The sequence below is a fragment of the Harmonia axyridis genome, chromosome 7 (assembly GCF_914767665.1).
Source record: "Harmonia axyridis chromosome 7, icHarAxyr1.1, whole genome shotgun sequence".
Taxonomy (NCBI): Eukaryota; Metazoa; Arthropoda; class Insecta; order Coleoptera; family Coccinellidae; genus Harmonia; species Harmonia axyridis.
The window spans coordinates 10,721,081-10,745,136 of NC_059507.1; the positions used below are offsets into that span (position 1 = coordinate 10,721,081).

At 36.3% G+C, this 24,056-nt stretch overlaps 2 protein-coding genes across 7 annotated transcripts in view; one reads left to right on the forward strand and one right to left on the reverse strand.

Moving 5' to 3' along the window:
• Positions 1-24,056, forward strand: part of LOC123684381 (neurobeachin) — a 372,530-nt gene that overhangs the window by 290,003 nt on the left and 58,471 nt on the right. The gene's annotated exons all lie outside the window — the stretch shown is intronic.
• LOC123684382 (protein mab-21) lies at positions 20,766-22,328 on the reverse strand. Its single transcript, XM_045623623.1, has one exon. It carries the CDS (start codon positions 22,097-22,099, stop codon positions 21,002-21,004), a length of 1,098 nt encoding a protein of 365 aa, XP_045479579.1. The 5' UTR covers positions 22,100-22,328; the 3' UTR covers positions 20,766-21,001.

Consider the following 24,056-nt stretch of genomic DNA (forward strand, 5'->3'; position numbering starts at 1 on the left):
CAGTTTAGAAGAGGCCTATTTTTTATTTGCTCCAGAGCCCATGGTTATCCAGCTACGCCACTGATTCCAAAAATTAATATCGATAATAATAAACCATCCATTTGTCGTTGATAAATATCCTGTTTTCATTCCGTAAAACATCCAGATATTTCATTTTTCCGTGAGGCAGTATATGAACAACACTCCTCATATTCCAATCTCAAGCCTTAATAGCTCGGCGATTATCGTAATTCATATTAAATTCCGACGTCTCATCGCTTCATTCAAGCGCTCGCGAATGCAGAAATTTCCACGTTTATAATCGCCGCTATAAAACAAAACGGAGTTACGATTCGTTTTCGAGACGGCACAGTTATTTTTTCATACAATTGCAACCAGGGTTCAACGCTTTCGAAAAGTCACACATAATTCAATCCACGTTGAAATTTTCGGTCACGTGCTGTGCGGAAAAGTCAAAACAGCTGATCTCGGAGATATCCTTTACTTTATTTTGATGTTGATATGGAAATTTCAATGCAAGGTTTTTTATTTGAAAGTGTTCCAATTTTTGAGTGCTCATTTTTCAAAGCGATCACTCTATCACTTCGTCACAATGTCTGTAATTTTAGAATTTTGAGCCTGAAATGGTATCCGTCCTTAAATTAATCATATACAGGGTGTACCGGCACTACTCAGATGTAAATTCAGTATATTAAGACGAGTCAGGAATGCTTTGAATTTTTTTCTTACTAAGCCCAAGATATGTGCCTCCAAATGGTATTCCTATAATTCCGTTCTTTTGTGAACGACTCAACCGATCCTGATAACTTTTTGAACACAAATATCAGTAATGATTTATTTCCAATAAGTTTTCTCATAAGTCTTCAAGACCGCCAGGGGCGGACTGATCCTAGACGTAAATATGACCGATTGAAATTTGTATTTTTTTGTTATTTTCAAAACTGCAAATTTGATCCAGTTGAAAATTTGAAATAACGAGAAAAAAATGAGGAAAACACTTGATGCGAAATCAGGAGGTTTTAAATGAATGAGTAACGAAACTGACAAGCTTGGAGACGAGACCTCTTGACAAAACTCAGTCAAGTTAAGAAATAAAAGACAGCATTCAGAAAAGAACAGACGTGAGGTCAAGACCTTTTGATCGCTCGTTCATTCAGGCACCAATTGCACCCTTTGAGACTTTGAAAATACCTCTTTACAGATCCATGGTTTCCAAGGGTGCAATTGGTGCATATGGTGATTCATCAAGCCAAGTAGCTTGACATTTTAACCAACTACTTGACTTAAAAATCAAGCTCGTGAAAAATTACATACTTGAGCTAGACTTGACTTGATTTTAGATATTTATTTCTTGACTTGATATCAAGCTACTTGATATTACTTGAGTTGAGCTTAATATGCACGCGTCGCAAAGCATATATTTCTGCAATTTCGTGCGCGCTTGACTAAATAAGGGGATTTCCCGAGCGCTGAGAGATTGAAGCATTCGCCAATGTGACTTTATTGGTAGTTTTCTCACATTTCTATGAAATCTATTGTTAGATTTTGGTAGTTTCAGAAATATCTTTTCAAACTGGGTCAAAACGGCCAAGGATTTTTTATCAACGCCAGCATCTTCAGCTCCTGTTGAAAGACAATTTTACAGAGCTGCTCTTACAGTTACAATAACCCGCGATAGGTTAGGCGACAAATCTATAAGGCCCAGTTTCACCAAACAGCACTTGATCCTAGATTGATTAAACTCCGCTTGTTACTAAAGCAGGCTTAACAGTGTTTTCTGTTTCACCATGCATCAACCCGTCCGAAGATGATCGCGACTAACCAAATCGCGATAAAATAGTCAAACCATTTGGCAACGTTGTGAACAATAAGTTATATAGTGTTCTGTATCGTATTAGCAGTGATGACCACCATTGGCGCTAGGTGTCAGGTGTCATTCATTCATAACTCATAACATTTCAAATCATTTGTCATCTTGTAAACAAAAAACAAAGTTAATTTTTGCCGAAAATGTCGAGTGATGTGCTTCGAAATGTCGGAAACTTGCAGAAGTTAAAAAGAAATTATCCCATTTCACAAAACCACACATTCTGGAAAAAAAAACTATATAAGTAATTTTATTAACTTATTTATTTTTATTAACAAGTTTAACTGCTTCTTAAATAATATTTCAATCAAACATATCAATAAATTATTCTTTGCAATAAATTTCATAAAACACAAAAACAAAGTTTACGTGTATTTTAAATGGGAATGAGCCTATACATATAGTCATATTTTGATAAAATTGCTCCAAAAATTAGAAATTTCCGGAAAAATAATTACATAGACAAGAGTTCCATACTGATAAATAATTATTAATCTCAACTTGAAAGGTTATAATCCTCCAAAAATGGCCGATTAGTGCTAAATCGCGATTGGTCGATTAAATGGCGCTTTGGAGTGTGGTGAAACGCTACATTACATTAATCGTGATCTAAGGCCTCGCTTAAGAGCTAAGTCAAGATTAAAGCATTTGGTGAAACTGGGCCTGAGACACTTCATGTGTCTTAAATCCTGGATGGAAAATTATGAAATCAAACAAAGCCTGGAGGTTTCTCAATATTAAGAAAACTAATTTTTTATTATTTCTTATTTTGTTATGATTTATAGGGATTCAATTTTCGTTTCTTTTTCAGGAAAGTTGATATTTTCGGTTCTTTTATACAATAAGTTCAATAAATGAAAGTTTTTTTGCAAGGTTCCTTCTCATTTCATCATTTTTTTATTGATGTGATACTACACAATGAAACTGCTAAAAAAAAAGAAAAATAATGAATCTTGGAGAAAAATTCTGTTCTTCTAGACATCTAGACCTAACTAAGTGTATATCCCGGACTCTATAAGTGTCGACAAACTCCCATACATTCTGAAAGCATCCCATTTTAATCTGGCCCGATAGTTTCGAGCGATTTGATCTTCTTTGAAGCGTCTTCCGCCGACCGTGCCAGACATATTTTACCACTTAGGCTCAAATACATCATGCCCGGCTTGTTTTTTTTTTTCATACGGGGGACTCACCTCAACGCCGACGTTCAAAATAAGTCATTATCTAATTGAAATGACCAGTTTTTCCCCAAGATACTGGCTAATTAAGCTAATTGGCCGTGGACTCTCGTTTTCGACGCCGATATCTTATGAAGGAAGCTTTATATTATTCACGCAATGCTGACCGACAGCCTCGAAGGCTTTTTGACTGCGATAGATCAGATGATCTCATCTATAAAGTGGAAAAATAGGCCAGAATTTAAGGTGGATTTATGCAGCATCAAATAACCATAGGCTAATTTAACGTAAACATACAACGGCAGCACCATTACCAAAGTTACGTATTCTCCAAAACTTCTTCACTGTACCAAATGATCCATGATAATAAAACATGCGAAACTTTGCAATATTAATCAATCAAATATCAAAGTTGTTAAAAAATGGTTTTTAACGTCTGTGAATTTATATGACAAAATAACATCACATAGACAAATTTTTCAATTCCGAAAAAAGTACCTCCTCGAGCGAGACTCGAACCTGCAACTTCCAAATCACTAGTCCAGCGCTCCTCGCTTCCTCGGTGGCTAAGTGGTCGAGCGCTGGACTAGTGATTCGGAAGTTGCAGGTTCGAGTCCCGCTCGAGGAGGTACTTTTTCTGAAATTGAACAAAAAGTAAAAAAGTTTTCTGCATACCGTGATGTTATTTTCTTATGTCAAAGTTATTATTGTAGCAGTCATATCCATCTGTATTATTTTAACTTCGGCGAAGATATTATAAATATTACTATAAGTCTAAAATTATGACATTTAGATATAGGTAACATATTCAGGATGATCCATTTGAAATGAGAAAGTTCATTATTATTCCGGAAAAAGTAAAGATCTGATAACAACCATACTATAGGCCATATCTCAAAATCCTTGCACACTAAAATCATTAAAGATGGATCTATCCGGTTCCTAGATAATTGAGGCGTTCCATACTTAAAACTCAAACTGTATATTATAAAACACTCCATAAAGTGAAGACCGAAACAATCAAAGATATCATTTTTCTGAAAACGTAGTCGTACGAAATGTTTTAGAATTTTATAACCTCAAATTGATTGTGAGTGTTCGCATTCGACTTGAGTTTGGGATTACCATTTCATTTAACTATAATTAATTAACCTACATTGTTGTTATAATATTTTATTGGCGGGGTTCATCCTTCACCTTTACAAGGAAGTTATTCATATTATTGCATTCATTTGTATTCGTGTCTTGTGTAAAAAACATCAATAAATATGAAATTCAAATTGATTTATTGCGCGCTGAAAACAATCAATATTCAAAACTAGCGAATGTTCATCCCTCATATGAATTTATGCTCCATTCCAAATAGTAACAATTAAAAGGGAATCTCTCCAAATGCTTCATTGTAAACATAAGATACATATTTTATGGACCGGCTTGAAGTGGAAGATTAATCATCCCATATGTCATCGCGACATTTAAAGCCCATTACCTGAACAGGAAATCATCAGAGGATGATAAAACGATCACAGAAGTTTTTTTTTTGTCTGAAGTTACACCATCAACCTGTTGAGAGTTATCAACGTTATGAAGAAAGAGAATATATACCTGAATTAACAAGGGAAATATTTTATGTATGTACATAACAAATGCACTTGAAACGTAATCGGCAATCAGGCAGAACTACTTTTTTCTTGCTCTGGCGGAAATTCCAGAAATGTGGATCAGCTAAGTTGTGAATCATGGGTAATTACATATTAAATATTGAAGGAGCAAGATGCTCAGTATAGCAGAATTTTTAATGAACAATGCAAAAAGTTTTATGCAACAAGGACACTGCAATTATATGCGCTTATCTCCTTTAGCGAAAAAATATTCAGAAAAGCATTGGCGGCATTATTATTATACAGGGGGGATTCAAGCGCTATTAGACGTTTATGGAAAACTAATAATAAATTAGTTTATTGAAGCAGAAAAAATATAACGAAAAACAGTTTCTGAAAATAAAGGGTGTTTTTTTTAGAGCTATAGAACTTTAAATTGCAATAAAACAACGATGGATTATTCGATTGACATGAATTTCATTTATCCGCAAGATAATCTTGTGGCATTACATTTTGAATATGATTTCTGGAATATGACCGCCACGGCTGGCTCGGATTTAGTCCAATCTGGACGTCCAATTTTCGATGACTTTTTCCTACATTTGTGGCCGTATATCGGCAATAACACGGCGAATGTTGTCTTCCAAATGGTCAAGGGTTTGTGGCTTATCCGCATAGACCAATGACTTAACATAGCCCCACAGAAAGTAGTCTAGCGATGTTAAATCACTAGATCTTGGAGGCCAATTCACAAGTCCAAAACGTGAAATTAGGCGGTCACCAAACGTGTCTTTCAATAAATCGATTGTGGCACGAGCTGTGTGACATGTTGCGCCGTCTTGTTGGAACTATAGCTCCTGGACATCATGGTTGTTCAATTCAGGAATGAAAAAGTTAGTAATCATGGCTTTATACCGATCACCATTGACTGTAACGTTCTGGTCATCATCGTTTTTGTAGAAGTACGGACCAATGATTCCACCAGCCCATAAAGCGCACCAAACAGTCAGTTTTTCTGGATGTAACGGTGTTTCGACATACACTTGAGGATTAGCTGCACTCCAAATGCGGCAGTTTTGTTTGTTGACGTAGTCATTCAACCAGAAGTGCGCTTCATTGCTAAACAAAATAAAATGGACGTAGTGCGCGATACGTATTCCGCACAGAACCATTATTTTCGAAATGAAATTGCACTATTTGCAAGCGTTGTTCAGGCGTGAGTCTATCAATGATGAATTGCCAAACCAAACTGAGAATAAATCACTTGACAGCTGTTAAATCGGTCGCCATCTTGAACAGTAATGCCAACTTAAAGTTATATACCTCGAAAAAAACACCCGTTACAATTAATTCGTAAGGTACGCATCAATAAACAAATTACAACGCACAGGGGTATATACTTGTTCATAATTTTGTGCTGAAAATATTTGCATGCAGGGGTTTGAGATAATGATCTTTCTTCCTAAAATATTTTCAGTTCTCTAGAACTTCTGGTTATACCCAAGTAGCTTGAGCTTGACTTGAAATCAACTCAAGTTCAAGTCAATTAGTAGTTTTTCAATGTAAAGTCAAGTATTTATTCATTAAATACTTGACTGATGAATTCACAGAAATAAACCAATTAATATCAATGAAAAACCAATTCGAAAAACAAACAAACCCATAACCTATAACCCAAAATTAACTAACAATGGATAGTAACCTATAAACATAAACTCAAACCACGAGCCATGCACCGGTGACACTTCTTCTTTACCAATGAGGTCTCCAATAATTACCCACTCTCTCTTAGGCAGATTATGACACCTCGACAGCTACAAACGATTTTTTTCTACCTGTCCTGCACTCGACGTTATGTAATACCTGGATGATGAACTCTGTGAGAGGTGTAGATAAAAATATGGGCATGTAAGAAAATCTGTAAGAGAGAAGACGTATTTGACGTCCTGTGGTTTCGGGTATACCCGTGAGCGTACGCAAAGAGGACCCCTGTTGAGAAAGGGCTGGTCTGGGACGGTAGGGGACAGGCGCCACATCACCACACGTCACCGCACAGAAGCTCTCATTTAAGGCACCAAATGCAGAGGCGTAGGCCACTACGACTTTGGGGAAACGAAAAAACAAAACGATCAGTATAATAGAGGGTGACGAATTGGCCACCACGCAGTTATAATTTAACGCCTGTAGACTTTATCACACATTCAAACAAAGGTTACTCTCTTCACTACTACAGCAGTCACATGTTTCAAATTCCTCTTTCTTTTAATTCAAAAAATTACTACTTTTGCACATTAATCTAAGTAAATGAAAACAAGTATTGAATAAAGATCTTTGGTTTACCATCATTACGAACAACAAAATATGAATCTGGAAATAATAATTTATCACAATAAGTGATATTCCTTGCCGTATATGCAGATAAGATTTTTGTTAATATTTCAGAAGGTCGATTGAACATTTTATGAAAATGGCGGAAATATGTATTATTTAAAAAAGAGTAAACCATTCCGAAAATTCAATGTGTTTATTCAGTATTTGCTTTCATTTATGTTGCCTTTCTTTGGTTTATGAGCAATGAAGTAATTTTCAGAATTGAATGCTTTTATTCAGATTACGAGCAATTAGAAGTAAATTTCGAATTAAAAAAAACTATTTTAGAACTTAGGGGCAGCTTTGGTTCCTTGTACGATTAAACTCCTTTAATCCGGATTATTTAACACACTCAAACTAAATTTTCAAGTTTCTACAGTTTCGACAGAATTTAATTCGAAGACGGATTCGTCATCATCGTTCGAACATTGTCGTGTAGACCGTTGACAGCTCATTGGGTTTAAAATTATAGATCACCCGTCAATCGATATCTCAGAGTAATAAACATAGATAAAGGGAGCATATGCCATTTTCAGTAAGCAAATTTTGTCCCTAACGTGAACTATCAAATTTGACATCAAGCGCGCGGCAATGAAAACATATCAGTGACACGATATTTCACTCATTCGCGAGTTTTTCCACAAATAATGCACTTCTTATATCCCATAGTGAATCAACGTTTCATATTAACTCGAAATATATTGAAATAAATACTTAAATATATCAGAAATTCAGAAAACAAACTTCAAACGCGCCAAACGACATGAAACAACCGATGACACTAGGAGAGCAAAAGTTGCCAAACCTTGGATTTCAGCAAGTAGACACAGAAAATAATAAATATTCTGCTCATAATAAATTCGACAATTAGGAAAAATATCTGATTCTAAATATTCAAATTTGCATATTTAATCGGGAATCATTCAAATAAATATATTTCATTCAATATAATATACATTCATAACGATATAGTAAAATTGTGGATTCGAAAATATATCACAATCCGACAATGTAATCTAACGATGTTGAGGACATGTAAAAATTGCGTATACTCCTTCTATCTATGTTTATTACTCTATAATCGATATCAATCATTTCATATTTTCGAAACTATTGGGAAAGTATGAATTCTATTGGCATTCTTCACCTCTTGCCAAAAATGCCCTCCGACGCCCATGACCGAAATATATCATCTCGCTGACGGTCAGCAAACCTGTGTTCTAAACCATTTCTATTTATCATTTTTTCCTTAATCCCATACCAACCTCCTTCTTCGGATGCAATAATGGATCATTGACTACGCAAACATAAAAGATGTATTTATTGTGTTGATATTGGGGAGGATTGTTTGGTTTCATCTCTCTGTCTGAGCTTAGGCTACTGTACAATGTATCTTTTCCGTGTCTGCTGAAGTGGTCCTTTGAAATCGGAACCTTTGAATTGCTTTTCGGGGATAACGGAGCTCAAATGAGGATGGTATCTTCAAAGGCAGATATTGAAACAATATCGACCTTTTCTATATGTCTGATGCCGAAATATTCGAATTGTGTTTTGTTTATTTTTGTCTGTTTGATATCAATGGTTAAGGGTTCGTTCTCTAAACCTAAATATATAAAGGGTTTTTCAATAGGAATGATACAATTTAAAACGGTAATAATGGCAATTAATAATGGTATTAATTTCTGACATTTCTTATGTCACTTGTGTTCGGTAGGTTATGCCATTCAATCATTGGAAATAACACGCTTCCACAACATTTAGAAATTCGAAATCAGTGCTCATTTGTGAATACTGAGAGAAATCCAAGAAGAAGTTTTAGACGACATTATTCAGTTAATTCACTCACTATTCGTAGTATTGTAAACAAATTTGAAAATGGTACCCAGTACGGCTCAGTACTTGGTGTAAAAAAATACACTATCAAATTTGTCCATCATGCCTGATTTTGTTAGAACAGTTTTATATTTTTTAAACGTTGTTGATGCTTGTATCTTTCCATGGTTGAATGGCATAATCTACACAAACGAAATAGGAACGTCAGAAAATAAAACACAGTTTGACATTATTACCATTTCAAATTGTTTATTCCTATTGAAAATATAGGTTTCGAGAAAGATCGCTCAAAATCTGATACCTATTGAACAGACTGAAAATAACAAAACATTGCTCGAATATTTCGGCATCAGACTCATAGAAAAAGTCGATATTGTTTCAATATGTGCCTTTCAAGATCCCATCTTCATTTTTGAGAACTGTCAAACCCGAAAGGGAATCAAAAGCTTCCGATTTCAAAGGACCACTTCAGAATAGATACATTCTAGAGTAGCCTAAGCTTAGACAGAGAGATAAAACCACAAAGATTATTTATGGAACTTCAAAAAATGATACGCTATATTGCCATTATAACTATTTTAAATTGTATCATCCCAAATAAAATAAAACAAAGTAATTTCCACTAAACTATTTAATTGTTAGCGACAATTATTTCGCCACACGGTGACTTCCATAGGCAACATTTCTGACTGATGATTAATCAAAAATGTAACAATTTCCTAGAAGAAAATTGTCGAGTTCGACCGTCATGTGAGCACTGTTCCGATTGCCCAAGAGCTAAAGATTGCACAAAACCGTTTGAAACCATTAGCATAAGGCTAGTTTCAAGAAAAAGAATGTATGGGTACCACACGAGTTAACGCAAAAAACCTCATGAACCGAATTTCCATCTGCGAATTGCTTCTGAATCGCAACAAAATCAACCCATTTTTGAAGAGTTTGGTGGTTGTTGATGAAAAGAGGATCACTTACGACAACGTCAAGCGAAAACGGTCGTGGTTGAAACGTGATGAGCCGGCGGAAACGTTGACCAAGCTAGGATTAATGGCCAGGAAAGTTTTGCTGTTTCTTTGGCAGGATTGGCAGGGATTTATCCACTATAAGTTGCTCCCCTACGGCGGAACTGTTAACTCGGAACTGTACTGTCAACAATTAGACAGTCTGAAGGAAGCAATCTCCCAGAAGCGGCCAGCTTTGGCCAGTAGGATAGGAATTGTGTTCCATCGGGACAGCGCCATGCCACACACATCGATAGTAAGTCGCCAGAAATTCTAGAAGCTTTGTTGGGAGATTTTTATGCATCCACCCTATAGTCCGGATCTTTTACCAAGTGATAACCATCTGTTCCTGTCCATGGCGAACAATTTTGCTGGTGAAAAATTCTATTCCACAGACTGAAAATCTACTGTCTCAGATGACGTCTATGAGAGAGGCATATTACCTTCAAAATGGAAACAATTTATGGAACAAAAGGGCTCATATTTGATTCAAATCGGATCATTCTAGCTATGGTAATTGAAACTTTGTTTTTCATGGAAGATCACTAGATTTCTTTTTACTAAACCTCATAAACTAATGAAATATAAGTATGAAATCTGTGTGTAACTGGGATATTCCTGGTTGATTTTGGTTCTACATGGTATGACAGAATGAACGGATTTGCCACACAATTAGAGAATTAAAATTATAGGACGAAGGGAAATGAAATAACAATTTACCCAACCTAGACAACCATCAGCAAATCAACCTTACGCTCTCAGGCGCATCAAATGGTATTCAAAAGAGCAATCAAACACGCAACTCAAATCTCGATAACCTCCCTTGTCCCTCCTGGAAGTCGTCTCACAACGAACGCTCCAATATTTATTCAATAAATTACCCGGAATCCCGATGTGCGAACAGGCGCTGAATCAATTACCTCGCTTTTTTCCTCCCGGTTAATTACCGCCCATTTACATACAAAGAGGTTTTCGTATATTGTCTTTATTAGGGCCGCGAGGGGGCGCTCCGACCGTCTGACATGCGGACAGACGGACAGACGGGCGGGCATTCATGCAAATAACGAAATAACCCGTAAGAAAAAAACAAAAGCGGGCTCTGACTGACGTGGAATCACGTGACGCAGTTTTACCAAGTTAATTTGATGGACAAGGGGGTCTAGCTGCAGACGGATAAGTGAACGGTTTTCGCTGACAGGATGAAATATGGCCGTGGGTTCGCCAGCGATTTTTCTATTGTTGTGATGGGATATTATTTTGCTTGCGGAAGTGCACCAGGTGACACGGAAGGTGGAATTGTTAAAATGGTGTGATGGTCTTTGAAGACTTTGCCTTGAGGATTGCTTCATTCGTCGCCAACAAGAATTGTACCTACCTATCTTTGAATTAGCCATTGAAATCTTATTAATTAAAAAAAGCTTCTTCTAGGTGAAGATTGGTGTTCCATCCAAATACTGACCCTGATCAATCAACGCTACTTTGTTGAAATATCATGAAAATGTCTATTCTTTTTCAAGTGTATTAGGCCAATTGAAAAGTCCCCGGTCTGATGCCCAGATGGCGGTGCTAGTATTAAATCCATAATATGATTTTTAGTTAGTACCAACCTTCAAACGATACGTGTCAGCAGTCCAACCATTAGTTTGTGAGATATTGCTTTGTGTGTGTAGCTACTTTTATTGTTTGAAAAAGAATTTCATGTGTTGATAAAATATTGCTTTTTGAAAGGAAAAAATACAGTTGAAGCAAAATCTTGGCTTGATGAAGAGTTTCCGGGGTCTGTACCAGAAAAATCATCCAGCATTGATTGGTATGCTATGTTTAAACGTGGTGAAATGAGCACGTAAGACGGCGAACGCAGTGGACGCCGAAAAGAGGCTGTCACCGACGAAAAAATCAAAACAGTTGATAAAATAATTTTGAATTACCGTAAAGTAAAGTTGATCGAAATAGCAGACATTGTGAAGATATCATCTGATCGTGTACATCATATCATTCACGAATATTTGTACACGAGAAAGCTGTGTGCTGGAAAGATGCCGCGCGAGCTCATCATCGATCAAAAGCAACAACGTGTTAATGATTCTGTTTGAAGCTGTTTGAGTGCAATAAACCTGAATTTTTGCGTCGATATGTGACGATGGATGAAACATGGCTGCAGCACTCCGGAGTCCAATCGACATTCAGCTGAGTGGACTGCTCAAGATGAACCGAATCCAAAGCGAGGAAAAATACAACAGTTAGTTGGCAAGGTTATGGCATCACTTTCTGGGATGCGAAAGGTAAAATATTCATTGATTACCTTCAAAAGGACCAGAGCATCAACAGCGATAATTATAAAGCGTTATTGGATCGTTTAAAGGATGAAATCGTTAAAAACCGGCCCCATTTGAAGAAAAAAGGTGCTGTTCCAACAAGACAATGCGCCGTGTTTCAAATCAATGAAAACAATGGCAAAATTTCATGAATTCGGTTTCGAATTGCTTCTGCATTCACCGTATTCGCCAGATCTGGCCCCCAGCAACTTTTTCCTCAGACCTCAAAAGAATGCTCGCTGGAAAGAAAGAAGTAATCGCCGAAACTGAGGCCAATTTTGAAGCGAAAGGCAAATCGTACTACAACTGAAACTGAAATTTAACACAGAAATTATTTGATCGCGCAAATCACCACCATATAATTTTTATGAAAGCCACCATTTTTAATATCTTGATCCAGAGCTCAGAACTCTATGTTATGATTGTATGATGTATCGTCAAAGGCATCTATGCTCATCAAATCTGAAGCATAAATTCTTTTTTCTAGTACCTACTCAAATACCGCGTGTTTAAAATTGTGCCAATTTGGCGACTGAAAAATTCTGAATTTTTTAAATGTTAATACGTGGTTCTTATATCAGAGTTGTGTTTCAGAAAATAATTTGATAATACCTGAGTTATTTTCATATTTCGTCCGTAAGAATCACGTCATGAAATTAAAATTCGGACATTTCGCCTACACTTATGAAATTGTTTTCGTTTAATTATATGAAGATATTTAATAGAATAATCCTTGCTGCAATTTTTCATGTTAGCACCTTGCTTGATTGCATTTAGATAGAAGAGATAATAACGCCTGATAGAAGAAATAATAACGCTTGTGTAAAATTTGCGAAGCGTTCTTCAATGGTGGCATCTAATTTAAAACCTAGCAATACTCCCTTCATGCCGCAAAATTATGAGGGTACATCTCATCGACAGGTGCCTCTACTACTACTATAAATTAACCCCGGCTGTTATCGAAAATTATTATTTCCAATGTTAATTTTTTTCGTTTCGATCACGCAAACGGCTTGATTAGTGACACCCCGTATATACGGCCGTATATTTCGTTCCCCTATTGGTTTCAGGTTCGATAAACCAACGACCTGTGCGCAGCACAATGGCCATAGGTCAATAAATTAGATTAAACGGGCATTTTCCTGTTTGCCCTTTCGTTGTATGATTGAATTAGTTCATTACTTATTCTTACTACCTTCATTCGGTAAGAAATTATCCTCAATGTGGTGGGTATATGAATATAAAGTCGTAAAGCCGTTTTGTCTGATGTAAGTAAGTGTTTTTTGAACTACTGTTAGCTCTATGAGTTTGTGGTGAAAATTATGGAATTCATTTTCATTGAATGATTATAACGCTTGTGATATTTCATCCCTTGATCTTTAACCAGATATTCATTGATTGGACTTTCGAGCAGAGAAGATCAGTGTGGTAGGTATAGCAACCTATTGTTGTAACAACTTTCTTGAAAATTATATAATTTCCGAGATAAGTTCAATTGATGAATGTCTTGCCGTTGATTTTTGGATTTCACCAATTATTATCGAATTTTGGACACACTGTACATCAATATAACGTTTCTTAAATTAATGCTGAGTGTTAGTTGTTCCGATAAAATATTAATTACATAGAAGAACTTCGTTCATTAGATTAAACATTACATTAAATTAAATGAACAGTAGATAAAATAAAATAGAATTTATTTGCTCTTAAACATAACAAATAAATCGAATTAACCTTCAATAGCTAATAACTTATACATTATTGATACAAAGTGCAACCAATCGTATAATGAATCGAACATTGTAATAATGAACATTTCAATTGTTTAATCTAAGGTGTTATTTGTTTTAATCGAAACAATTCATCAATATGTTGGGCGACTTTTCATTGAATTGATGTTTCTGTTCATCAAAATACAATGAACTTTATTATGGAATTTATGTAAATTTTTGGATCGTGTACTAATTGAAATGAACTTAAAGAGCTTTGCAATTCAAAACAATCATTTCTCGTTCGACAACAATATCATATATGAAGTTCTGTAATTTAGCTCATAGATATCACAATAGATAAAAAGAGAAAATGTTCAGAAAAGATGGGGCAACATCTAAATATTCGTAAACATTCTCGTCTGTCACCGAATCACTCCACATATTGTGCTGAATACGATCTTACTTTTCATTTTTCCTGTTCATCCCTATTATATATAACAAAAAAGGGAAGGAAATGAGGACATATAATTCAAGAAGATAATTGCAAAATCGGCCAAATGGTTCAAGAAATAATGAACTACAAACTTAGGTCAGAGTTTATCGGTTCCTCTAATTCTGCCGCTGTGAATATCAGAAGTAGTGAAAAGAAATTCATAATTTTTGGAATAGATAGCTTAAGTAATCTGTATTTCGCGTTGTATCCGATTGGGTTCATTAGATGAGATTTCGTACTACAAAAACTTTTCTGACAGTTTCGTGAATTGTTGGCTCAATTTAGTTTGAGCGCGTGTCAAAGGTGGACACTGGGAAAGAGAAAATAGGCTATATTTTATAATTTTTCTTCGATGAAGGCTAAAATGCAAGCCAGACGTCTGAAAATGTAAATAGTTTTTATGGTCCTGATACTGTAACAGCCAATCACGCGTAATTTTGGTTCCGTAGATTACGTTCCATTAATTTCGATTATTATATCGAATTTCACTGGAAGGCCAATTGTCAAAATTGTCGATAAAATCATGGACGACCGTCATGTAAGCACTGTTTCGATTGCCCAAGATCTAAAGATTGTACGAAAAACCGCTTGGAACCATTCGCATAAGTCTGGTCTCAAGAAGGTGTGTACAATGTGAGGGAACGCAAAAATTTCATGGACCAATTTTTCATCTTTGAATCGCTATTGAATCGCAACAAAATCGACTAGTTTTTGAAGCTATTGGTAACTATTGATAAAAAGTGGATCACTTACGACAACGTCAAGCAAAAACGGTCGTGATCGAAACGCGGTGAGCCGGTGGAAACGATTGCCAAGCTAGGATAGACGGCCAAGAAGGGTTTGCTGTGTGTTTGATGGGATTCACAGGGAATTATCTACTTTGAACTGCTCCATTACGACACAACTGTTAACTCGGAACTGTACTGTCAATAATAGGACCGGCTGAGCGTTGCCAAGGAAAGATTGAGGCCCAGAAGGTTTTGCCGTGTCTTTGGTGGGATTGACAGGAAATTATCTACTTTGAACTGCTCCCCTACGGCACAACTGTTAATTTAGAACTGTACTGTCGACAATTGGACTGTCTGAAAGAAGCAATCGCCAGCTTTGGCAAATAGGAGAGGAATTGTGTTCCATCAGGACATCCAGGCACACATATAGATAGTGAGTCGCCAGAAGCTCCAGGAGCTTGGTTGGGAGGTTCTTATGCATCCACCTTATACTCTGAACCTGGCACCAAGTGATAACCATCTGTTTCTGTCTATGGCAATCAATTTGATGATGAAAAATTCTCTTCAACATAGGCTTGTGAATATCCATTGTCTCAATTTTTTGCCAATAGAGACGAGGGCTTTTATGAAAGAGGCATAATGATATTACCTTCAAAATGGCAACAAGTCATCGAACAAAACGGCGCATACTTGACCTAAATCGGATCATTTCAAATATGGTAATGAAAGCCTTGTTTTTTCATGCAAAATGATGGATTTTTTTAGTACACTTTGCAACGATTTTGCCCATGTTACGCTACTGGAATTTTCGAAGACACGGTTATTTGTCAGTTGATCGTGTACCATCGGTCGATACGTACCTAAGATTTAGATTTCAGTCATTATTAATTTAATTTGAGATTTGGAATCTAATTTATCGGCGAGAATTGTGTCGCGATTCTCGCACCTCCCGTGGAATTGGAAAAACAGAAACCTTTCTTGGGATTAAAAAATATCAAGAAGTACTTTTTTGAGATACAGAATTTGGAATAGTACGTACGTTAAACCACTTTAGTTCCTGAATCTGAGAGAATACCTGCGTAATACCTGGCATTAGCACATCAACTTCGTCGAATGGGGATTGGAGTACTATAGCTTCCTGATAAGATCTGGTGTTCAGAAGGCTGAAAATAATTTACAGAAGAGGTTCCATTCTAATAGCAGAGTAACTCATTTAAAACCGATTTAAGTTAAGTTTTTATTTCATTATTTGTTCAGAGTGAAAAGGATCGATCATTGTATATTTTAATTTTATTAAATTTGTGAAAACCTGGGTAGGAGTTTTGTTGCCAAATAAGCCAAACCACCCCTAGAAATAAGTCTTTACAGTCTTATGGGCAATTGTAACGTTACAACTTTATATAAAATTACAGGCATTTGTGTGAAAATATGATTCCCTGAAGAAATCGAAATCATGCAATCAATCTGTTTGGCCGAATCGCGCGATGCCGCATTCTCCCACAGCCTCAGCCGGACGTCTCGAGACTCTCGCCGCTCGGCCTGTAAAGATCGAAAAACAAACACGCGAAACGTCAGAAAAATCGGCCGATCTCGTTCTGGCGACGTAAATCACGCGGCACGATCGGCGGCCTATCCTCTCTCTCCCTCTCTCTCTCTATCCAGCATACGCACGTCATGCGTTCGAAATGTTTAATTTACAATCATGGCGGCCGTGGGCCACGGACAAAAGAAGGCTCGCGGGAGGGAATAATTTAATGATGTTCGAGTAGGAGAACAAACGGGCCGCCTCGCTCGACCAGAACACGAAAGCGGCAGAATCAATCAGCAATAACTCGGCCGGTCGAACGCTGCCTCGATACTGGATAATGACGAATACGCGCAGTGTTACCATCTTTCAAAAAGCGAATCTACTTTTACGACGTGAGAAATCTACTAAAATCAACTATCAGCTTTGCGCATACTCAGAAGTTCGGAGGTCTTCGTATATCTGTAGGCTATAAAGTGAAGTGGTACTTGTTACTGTCAAAAAAAATATATTTTGCTCCCATTCTATTATATAGCTTTGGGGAACAAAACAAATATCTTTTTTCATTTTTCGAATTATCCAAATATCTAACCCAAATCACAAATTAATCTGAATCTAGACTGAAACCGGGTTAGATACAGTGACTTGATTAAAACTTTCAAGTTTTATCAAGTCATTGAAGGCTTAGTCAACAGTCAAACAAGTCCGAAGACTATCAAAATCTACTATGAAAAATTCATTTACTATAGATGGCCTGAAATCTACTGAAAAAGTAGATAAGTAGTTAACTCTCGAAAGAAACGGATCTGAACGTACATTTAAGAAAAATGAGGAAAGCATTGCCGTGAAGTCAGCAACTTAGAGCGCTGGAAAAACTGCTTGGACGAGCGTGCCTTCAGTGTGTACTACACTCGCCAACAAAAAAATCGGCAATCTAAAATTTTGCTGAAGTTCATTGATCAAGAACCGTAATTTTTCATCGATTTCAAGGAATTAAATTCCTTGGTATTGAAACAAACACCATAAAAGTTCGCCAAAAATGTTGATAGCTTATTTATAGAGGATGGAAAAATACCCATGCATTTGTAATTTGGGATTCACGCATTGGCTTGAGCTTGCCTTGATTTCAAGCTCAAGTCAACTGAAGTTGTTCAATCTTAAATCAAATCAAGTATTTATTCATCAAGTACTTGAATCATATCAAGCTATTTGATTTTATAAAGCAGTTTTATTGTGTAGTGTTACATCAATAAAAAAATGATGAAATGAGAAGGAAACTTTCAAAACACTTTTATTTATTAAACTTATTGTATGAAAGAACCGAAAATATCAACTTTTTTTAAATAAAAACAAATTAAATCACCATAAATCATACCAAAATGAAAAATAATAAAAAAATTAAGTTTCTTGATATTGACAATTCTCCAGGCTTTGTTTAATTTTATAATTTTCCATCCAGGATCTAAGACACACGAGCCATTTTATAGATTTGTCGCCTAACCTATTGCTGGTTTTTGTAACTGTTAGAGCTGCTCTGGTAAATTGTCTTTCAACAGGAGCTGAAGATTATGGCGTTGATAAGAAATCCTTGGCCGTGAATGCTTCTCCCGGCGCTTATTCAGTCTTAGGGCGCACGAGATTGTAGAAATATATGCTGTGCGATGCGTGCATATCAAGCTCAAGTAATATCAAGTAGATTGATATCAAGTCAAGCAATAAATATCTAAAATCAATTCAAGTCAAGCTCCAGTATGTTATTTTTAACGAGCTTTATTTTCAAGTCAAGTAGTTGGTTGAAATGTCAAGCTACTTGGTTTGATGTAATCCAATTTGTTAACATCCTGTGGAACAGTTCTGGAAATTTGTGGAGTTCACGCTCAATTTCTTACAAAGACCATCCTTTTCGCCATTCTTCAGTTCTTGTTTCACCTTGATATCTTGATTTATTTTAAATATATACGTATTCAAATGTTATAAACACGGCAAGCTCAATATTATGGAGAGATTTCCCGATTGCACTTATATCTGAACGAGTCTCATATCAAGCAGGTTCTGTTATGGTATGGGCCGGTAAATCAAGACGTAGCACGTACCGAATTATTATTTATTGAAAATTGTGCTCTGAATGCTCAAAGTTACATACAAGACGTTCTAAAGGAAGCTGTAGTTCCCTACGCTTCATTTGTTGGAGATGACTCCATTTCAATGCATGACAATGCAAAACCGCAAGCAGCAAATATTGTTACCAGTATGTGGATGAGGTTGATATCCAATGAATAGAATGGCCTGCACGTAGCCAGGATCAGAATCCAATTGAACATCTCTGGGATAAATCTATCTGGTGAGCTATGAATGCATTTATGCAATTCCTGACTAATTGATAAACCTTCTGTTATAGTTTTTTCTAATTATTATTTCAATTAATTGCGTTTTATTTAACTTATTTAGTTCCGCTAACAACGAACGATACTGGGCACTCTCAGCCACCTTGAATCCTCTCTCTAATTAATAACTAATATTTATAAATAGGTATAAAAAATACAACTATTACTGAAGTTTTCATAGAACGATATTCAATTCCTGAAACATTCGCATCGGAAACATATCAGAAATTTCAATTTAAAAAAACTGACTGTTCTTAATTCTCTATTTCAAAAGAAAAAGTTTAATTCGAGCGCATTCACCATTTAGTAAACACAGATAATAGAAACTACTAAGAATATGTGCTTTAGCCTTCACAAAACCTCTTGAACTATCTATTATTCAGTCGTACGTTAAGGACGGAACAAATACAATTTTTCAGTAATTCTCTAAACATTTTGCGCTAACAACTATTAGGTATTGCTAGAGATAATTCATATCTGACTTCATAACTTGAAATTATCACCTTCATATAATTCAAAAGATATATTTGCCTGCGAGCAGACAAGTTGACAAAATAAAAAATTATCACATTTGAAGAAAATAGGTTAAGTGTTTACTAACTGGAAAATTTATTTATCATAGGTAGATACTCAGGCAAAATAATGGATTTTTTATTATAACACTGGTAATGTTATATCTCTCCAGAAGTTAACATTCTTTATAGATAAAATTGTATAATAGTAATTCTGACTTGTTAGTGTAGAATATGTTACTCATTTTTCCAAATTATCAACCATATATTGGTCGAACAGTTTGTTGACCTTTCATAAAAATTAGATAAAGGTAGGTAGCTAATGTGAAAAAACGAAAAAAATTCAATATAAGTACTTAATCGATTCCGTTCCATGTCTTATATCATTAAGTCAATTCAATTTAAATGATAATCGTATCAAAACAACCAAGCAACAATTATTTAATTGATTATCTATAGAATTTAATCAATATTTATGTGAATCACTTCACATAAGTTCAATTAAATTAAATGAAGCCTCAATAAATTGCTCGAGAATTGACGATACATACATGCAATTTCATGTATCATAAAAGGTGAAATGTCTCTTCGATTACTGGCTATGCAGGGGATATAATTATAATAACATTAAATTGAAAAAGCTATATGGAATTTAGCGGATTTGAAGTTACGTATACTTGGTCTCGTATTCGGTATGGTTAATTCTTTTTTAGTAAAATTGAATAATCGGTCATTATCATGATCTTCAGAGTACTGTGAAAAACCAGGATATAGAAAAACCATGATAAAACTTTTGTGAAATGAGAACAACTTACTCTAAACTGAAGGTTGCATTAAAATCAGTTTTATACCTACTTTAATTCACCCGAGATTTTATTCTCAATCTCAGAAACAATATGTGAATACCTAACAGCTGATAGTATTTCATGTCATATTTTATTCTGTTATGCAAAATTTGAATATATGTAAGGAAAAACCATAAATGACAAGATTCATTCACATTTTTCTTTTCGATTGGTGTAAATTACATATCACAAGCACTTCAGTGCTTAGATGTGTTTTCGCTCTACGAAAATGGCCGAAACTTCAATATTTGCTAAATTTTATATGTATATACGCATTGTATTCGAATTTATGTTGAAAAAAATTTGATTTATGCTTTGGAATTCACGTATTCTCCTGTGAAACATATCTAAAGTTTCAATTTCAATGAGAGGATTTGGTCATGCATCGAAATCAAAGGAATCAATGAAGTATAAATAATGTTTATTCGTAATAATTAATAATATACAAAATATACCATACCAATAATAATATTTCGCTAAAAACCTCAGATCACAGTCTCGAATAAAAAAGGGTTACTGGCAGTTCTCTCCAAGAGGAGTCTTTTCATGGATTAAATAAATAAGGTTACAATCTCAACAAGAATTACTCGATTTGTACTTAACTAAACAATCGTTCTCTTCCACACGCACAACGAAAAAACTATAACTTATCAAAACATCTCGTGTTCGTCAACATCTCCCTAGTCAGTCTCCAAACTTGCTTGGCCGCGTTTTCCAAAGCGCTAGCCGATTTTCCCTTGAACAAGTCCACGTTTGGAACGAAATAATGTGGACATCTGCGACACTGCAAACATGATATGAGTTGCAGAAATATCCCGTTGATTCTATCTGCTATGCAGGATTCATCCCATTCGGATTCTCTGGGATGTTTCTCGCACTCGTATAAGAGCAAGGTTTTCATGTGATAACTGGTGACTGGATTGCCTATGAGGTCCAGGTGTCTGTCCCTCAAGGTCTTCAAGATGCTGAGGCAGCGTTTTCGACAACCGCCTTGCAGAAGTCGATTTTCGGCTTCGATGAACGACAGGACCCAAGCGTCACCTTCCATGGCGCTCTGCTTGCCTTGCAACGTGATGCATTCTTTGGATAACAGGTCGAAACCTTCGGTTTTCACTTCGACTACCAAGTTCGGGTGAGGCCACGGTATTTGGGGAAGAGGCCAGTGAGCTGCACTTCTAGGCCACAAACCGGCACATTTAAAAGCGGGAGTTATTTGAACTATATACCTTTCCCGGATCCTGAGTTTGACTTCCGTGGTATCCGCGATCATTTTCACTGAATCCCGATACGAACACTTGTCACAAGCTTGCGCCACTAAAGTCTGAAACCTGGACCTCATCTTCCTCGCCGACAGATACCCAGAAGCCGTTATAAACTCCACCCAAAGGGACATGGACCGCTTCCTGCCGTCGGACAACTTCAGAACGGCACAACCGGGCAATGTTCCGTCGTCCACGAAGTTCAAAACGCCCATCTGGTTCAGATAGATCACCACCTCGAACTCAATGGGCGATATCACCTCCAAACCGTCGTACCTTCCGTTATAATCCGTTAGGCTGGATATGAACCTTGGTTCCTGCACTTCCACCTCCTTCAAGACGTCCTGCACCACCCTGCAAACCTCCTGGATGGTCTTGCTGATCTGCAGCTTCCTCGTCTGGACCTTCTCCGTGTAATACTTGTTGATCTGGTACACCATCTTGCTCTGGGCGGCAAGCATGTCTGGTGGTACCAGCATGGTCGAAGATTCGCGGCTGTATGAGCCGCCACTGCGACACGGTGCCACAGTTGACACTTATTTTAATCACAATTCGTCTTTAATTCCTCCCCTGGCACTCAGGTGGGGTGGGGTGCGCGTTTACACGTACGGACAAAAAAAGCGCGTTAATTTCGGGCCACTTTTACGTCTTACGCGCGGCGTAGAGATAGATCGTCTTGGGAGTTTGGTTCGACACTGCGGGTTCCCGTGAGCGGGGAATACGCAGGTGAATCGAGGAGAACCACTCCCCGCCGGGCGAGGGCGGGGCCTGTGCGCGGCTGTGTGATACGTCGTCCAATGGCGACGATCGGCGTAATTGGGGATTGTTGCTCGTGTGGATATGTCTGTGTTTTGCGGGACTGGTTTGCCGTTTGATGTATGAACGGGTAACGTATGGGATTTGCCGGGGTCTGTTGATGTGGAGAAATTGTGGCTGTCGTTTCGGAATTTTCATATTAGGATTTTTATTGTCGAGGAGGGGAAATTATGTTGGTTAGAATATCGAAATCGATCTGAAAGAATTTATAATCGCAGTGATAAAGGTAGATAGATATCATATTTGTAAGAATAAGATTTCAACGTTTCATTTCAATTTAGTCTCTGATTTCAATAACGATCAGCACACTATCATTATTGATGATGGATATATCGACTTTCAAAAGTCAGGTTGGACTTTCAGATACTACATTTATATCTTCATCATCAAATTGATGAAAAGAGATTTTCCTTGCATATGAATGAATTCAAATTGATACCTTACAAACAAACAATTGATTTTGACTAAGCTGAATACTTTGGTTTCTATTACATTCGCATATCGTCAGCAACATTATATCTAACACCAAGGAAATCATCATTTTTCCTTAGTTATCCCGTAAGGACCTGACATTTCCCTCAATTATTCCTATTAATTGTCAAATTATGATTTCTGAAAGAAATACCTTTATCTGATTTTTAGGCGGGTATCTACATACATATAATAATCTCCTTCTAAAGTAGGTTTGCTATAGAATCTGCCTTTCATACAAATTCAAAATTCCCGAATAAGCATAAAAGAAACGAAAAAACTGTCTCATAATTTACTTAGATGTAGATTAGTTTTGATTTTTACAAAATATTTTCAAGTTATTGTAACACTAAATTATTCTTTACCGCTTTTCATCAGAGCTAGGTACTTAGATTGGAATTGACAATCATAAATCGTGTTCAATGAATTTTTATTCAAATTTTATGAACCCTTTGTTTCCTAGCCGGCGCCGGCGATAAGAAAATATTTGAAAACCCATCTACGATGCTACAATCATGTATGAAAATCTTGTAGGTTCCTACCTTTCGGTAATAAGAAATACGTTCAAGGATTGCTTCAGGAGTAATTTAGATAGGTATACCTACCTACAGTTATATAAATCGGTAAAATTATCATCTAGGTATACCTATTTCTAATAAACTCCAAACTATTCGTTGATTCTGGGGCTATCAAAACGAATTTATTAATCAATTGATCTGATTCGTTGGAGAATGCGAAGAAATCAAATATCAGTTTCCAGAGAAATCTCTGAAGATGTTTCACCCCAGATTTAGGCGAAATGTCCGGTGAAAAACTGATTAGACCAGGATTAGATTAGACCTGAAATTTTGTAACTCTGTTTCTCTGTTGCACAATTCAGCCGTGAAAGATTTCAGCATAGATAACAGCATAATCGAAAAATATTACAGAAAAACAAGATGAAAACATAGTTGTGTCTGTTAATTGAATTATGTGTTGCATTGCATTTGATTTTGAAAATTTTCGTAGAGCCTACTAATAGGTATCTAAAGGAAATTGGTTTGGAAAATTTTCATTTTGGAGAGATCAATTATTTGAAATGCACAAATAATATAAAAACTTACATGCATTACAGTTAGTTACCGACCGTCCGACCCCTTAAAAAATTAC

What these genes read in the sequence shown, in the direction of transcription:
- LOC123684382 (XM_045623623.1), bottom strand. Translation starts at nt 22,099, where the DNA reads ATGCTGGTACCACCAGACATGCTTGCCGCCCAGAGCAAGATGGTGTAC.